Source organism: Oratosquilla oratoria, chromosome 7 (genome assembly GCF_046742065.1).
Source record: "Oratosquilla oratoria isolate Oo_2021 chromosome 7, ASM4674206v1, whole genome shotgun sequence".
Taxonomy (NCBI): Eukaryota; Metazoa; Arthropoda; class Malacostraca; order Stomatopoda; family Squillidae; genus Oratosquilla; species Oratosquilla oratoria.
The window spans coordinates 69,546,154-69,550,587 of NC_134783.1; the positions used below are offsets into that span (position 1 = coordinate 69,546,154).

The 4,434-nt window shown below is 36.7% G+C and overlaps 1 protein-coding gene across 1 annotated transcript in view; it reads left to right on the forward strand.

The window, feature by feature from the left end:
* The window catches only part of LOC143026846 (uncharacterized), a 5,555-nt gene extending 1,548 nt beyond the window's left edge, over positions 1-4,007 (forward strand). The window contains exons 2-3 of the mRNA XM_076187628.1: positions 2,292-2,953; positions 3,945-4,007. Coding sequence (XP_076043743.1) covers positions 2,292-2,953; positions 3,945-4,007 — 725 coding nt within the window. The remainder of the gene's footprint in view (positions 1-2,291; positions 2,954-3,944) is intronic.
* Positions 4,008-4,434: the final 427 nt, after the last annotated feature.

A 4,434-nucleotide genomic window follows, 5' to 3' on the forward strand; every position in this document is an offset into this window, starting at 1 on the left:
CACATAGGTAAAAATAACAGTAAGTATGATTACAAGTTATTTGGAAATTCGTTAACAAAAGTGGATAGTGAAAAAGATCTCGGCGTAATCATCAGTAACGACCTCAAATCATCCAAGCAGTGTATTTCAGCCTCTGAGAAAGCAAATAAGATTCTAGGACTGATTGCGCGATCTTTTGATTTCAAAAGTCCATCACTCATTAACAAGCTATATAAATCGTTAGTTCGTCCACATTTGGAATATGCTGTTTCCGTATGGTCACCGAATCTCATTAAAGACATTGACAGATTGGAAAGAGTACAACGGCGAGCCACAAAACTGATTCCAAATATCAAAAATAAATCATACGAAAATCGACTAAAACATATGAATCTGATTGAGTGAACTAAATGATTACCTGTCAAAAGAAAAAACAGATATAGTTGGAATTGTTGAGAAGAAATTAAGGGATCCACTACCATTAGATAGTGTTGGATGTGAGTTGTACATTTATTGGAAAAAAAAAAAATCAGGGTGGAGGAATCATGTTTTTGGCCAAGAAAATATTAAGCGTGACGAAGGTTACAGAGGGTTAAAACAGTCTGGAAATTATCATAATAAAAATTGAAGATGACGACATAAAAAGTAGAAAGTTTTTGGTAATTTAATAGATATAATAAAAGAAAGGGATGGATGGGCTGATTGTACTTTCCTAGACACACAAAAAGCCTTCGATAAAGTACCACACAAAAAATTATTTAAAAAACTGGAAAACATAGAAGAGATACAAGGTAACCTACTAAACTGGATAGAGGATTTCCTACATATTAGAAAAATGAGAGTATTGCTCAGAGAAAAAAAAAAAAGTTCAGATTGGGAGGAGATGATTAGCAGAGTTCCTACAGGGATCCGTATTGGCTACAATAATGTTCGCTATTTATGTGAATAACATATTATTATTATTATTATTATTATTATTATTATTATTATTATTATTATTATTATTATTATTATTATTATTATTATCATTATTATTATTATTGTTGTTATTATTGTTATTGTTATTCTTATTATTATAATTATTATTATTATGATACCTATTATTATTATTATTATCATTACTATTATATTATATTATTATATTATTATTATTATTTATTATTATTATTATTATTATTATTATTATTATTGTTGTTTTGTTATTATTATTATCATTATTATTATTATTATTATTATTATTATTATTATTATTATTATTATTATTATTATTATTATTATTATTATTATTATTACTACTACTACTACTACTACTACTACTACTACTACTACTACTACTCATACTACTACTACTACTACTACTACTACTACTACTACTACTACTACTACTACTACTACTACTACTACTACTACTACTACTACTACACTGGGGAACACACAACCACACACACACACACACATGCACGCACGCACGCACACACACACACACACACACACACACACACACACACACGCACACACACACACGCACACACACACGCATACACACACACGCACACACACGCACACACACGCGCACACACGCGCACACACGCACACACACACACACGCACGCGCACGCGCACGCACACGCACACACACACGCATACACACACACACGCGCGCGCGCGCGCGCGCGAACGAACCACAGAGCTGTCAGCTGCCAACAGTTCCGTAGGCTGCCGAATAGGACGAAAATTCTCAGTAGTGCAAGGAAAGCAAGAGGCCTGGGTTGTATTGAGTGGGAGGGAGCAATTGTGGTTGCCCAAAATGATGTTTATGCAGTGTTAAGTATGCCTATTGAGAGAAATGCAAGGGAACCAAGGCAGATCGAGAGAAAACGGCGACGAGTTTGAGTTGTATGTCAACACAAACGCAAAGCCCTCTGGAGGCTTTGAAAACCCCAAGAGGGCTTCTTAGGTTGTATAACGATGTTCCCTTTTCTAGTTTTGGTAAGTACGAAAGAAGTACACTGGGGAACACACTTTCGGTTGCATGAGTTCTGACACTTGATTCTGGTAGATTTGAGGTCACAGATTCTGAAAAGGGCATTCGTTTGTGCAGATCAGGTCTAGTTTTGATGCTACGCGGCAATTTACATATCAGGTGACATGTTCTAAAAATAGCAGAGGTAATAAGCATATTAGTTTACATTCATCAAATACTATTCTTAATTACATCAGTGCGTCAAATATAGATTTGTGTGTGCATTATTATTTTATTTCATTAAAACAATTATTTTATTTCTTTTCCAGGTGTGATCATTCTGTAAACAGTGTTGACTTCAATCAAAGGAAATGTGGCCTCTATAGCAAGTAGAAGGAAATGTGTGACATGTCCGGATTCATTCTGCTACATTTGTGGTGCATTGACAGCTCCAAAGCAAAGAAGAAACATTAGTGAATTTGTGAAGAGAGCTTACTTTTGCTACTTTAAAGTGAAACTTGGAGATCAAGACAAACCATGGGCACCGCATAAGGTATGTCATTCCTGCGAAGAAAACTTGCATCAATGGACTAAAGGAAAAGACAAAATAACATTCGGTATTCCGATGATATGGCGTGAGCCACGGGACCATGTCACAGACTGTTACTTTTGCGTGACTCGTGTTGCTGGTTTCACTAGTAAAACTCGTCATCTTATCACATACCCTAGTCTAGATTCAGCAATCAGGCCTGTGCCCCATTCAGATGATGTTCCAAAGCCTATCTTCACTCAACTTGCTTCTGTTGAATCTGACAGTGAATGTGACACTGAGGTCACAGAGATGTCAACTAACAGAAATGACTTAGATTTTGGAGGCATATCAACAGAACCGGAAACATTTAGCCAAGCAGAACTCAATGACTTAGTTCGAGATCTGGGTCTGTCTAAAAAACTGTCAGAATTGTTGGCTTCACGGTTAAAAGATAAAAACTTGCTGAAAATAGACACAAAGGTAACATTCTTTCGCAACAGAGAAAAGAACCTCTTACAGTTCTTTGATTCTAAATTTGACTTCGTCTACTATTGTGATATTCCTGGATTAGTCACCGCGATAGGAGCATCAGGTTATGATGCGAAAGAGTGGCGCCTCTTTATAGATAGCTCTAAGCGGAGTCTGAAGTGTGTTTTATTACATATAGGCAACATCTTTGGCGCAATACCCATAGGACACTCAGTACACCTGAAAGAAAAATATGAACACATCAAAACGGTTTTGGAGCTACTCAAATATGAAGAACACAAATGGATCATGTGTTGATCTAAAAATGGTCAATTTTTTACTAGGACAGCAAGGTGGGTATACAAAATTTCCTTGCTTTATCTGCCTCTGGGACAGCAGAGCCAAAAACAGACACTGGATTCAGAAGGAATGGCCAGTTAGGGAAAGCCTCAATGTTGGGAAAAAGAACATCATTTATGAACCCCTAGTGGAAAGTGAAAAAAAAAAATTCCCGCCCCTTCACATCAAGCTGGGCCTTATGAAACAGTTTGTCAAGGCGCTCGATAATGACAGTGACTGTTTTAAGTATCTGTGTGAAGTGTTCCCTGGTTTAACGCTAGAAAAACTCAAAGCAGGTATTTTCGACGGCCCTCAAATTAGGACGCTGATTAAAGACCAAGCCTTCACTCAATCCATGACTGATGTTGAGAAAAATGCATGGGGAGCATTCGTTTCTGTTGTAAGGAACTTTCTTGGAAACAGGAAATCAGAGGACTATAAAGAGCTCGTTGAATCTTTGATGGAAAGTTTTCATGTGTTAGGTTGCAACATGAGCATTAAGATGCATTTCTTGAACAGTCATCTTGAACTGTTTCCGGCAAACTTAGGGGACGTGAGTGATGAGCAAGGTGAACGCTTTCACCAGGATATCAAAGTCATGGAAGACAGGTATCAAGGTCGCTGGGACATTCACATGATGGCGGACTATTGCTGGAGCATTCAGCGAGACTGCACTGAGAGGCGATATTCAAGACAGTCCATTAAACGCAAGTTTGTGCCTGAATAAATCTGGCATAGTTCACAAAAGCAACTGATGGATCCAAAATATGCTTGTCAAGGTAAATAAAAGTAATTAAAGATTAATTCTACGTGTTTGGTAATTCCTCTGTGTGCTGGTTTAGATTTTTAGTAGTTGTATATGGTAGTCTAACTATATAGAGTAGCAAATGGGAGGTAACTCACCTCAACAAAACTAGACCCGATAGAAAAAAAAAAAAAAAAAAAAAACGGTGCCATGTTTGAAATCATTGATCTCAATTTACCCAGAAACAGGTCTCAAATGTATGCAACTGACAAAAAGTTGAATTTTGTTCCCCAGTGTTATTATTATTACACACACACACACGCACACGTGTATATATATATATATATATATATACATATATGTATATATATATATATATATGTGTGTGTGTGTGCGTGTGTGTGCGTGC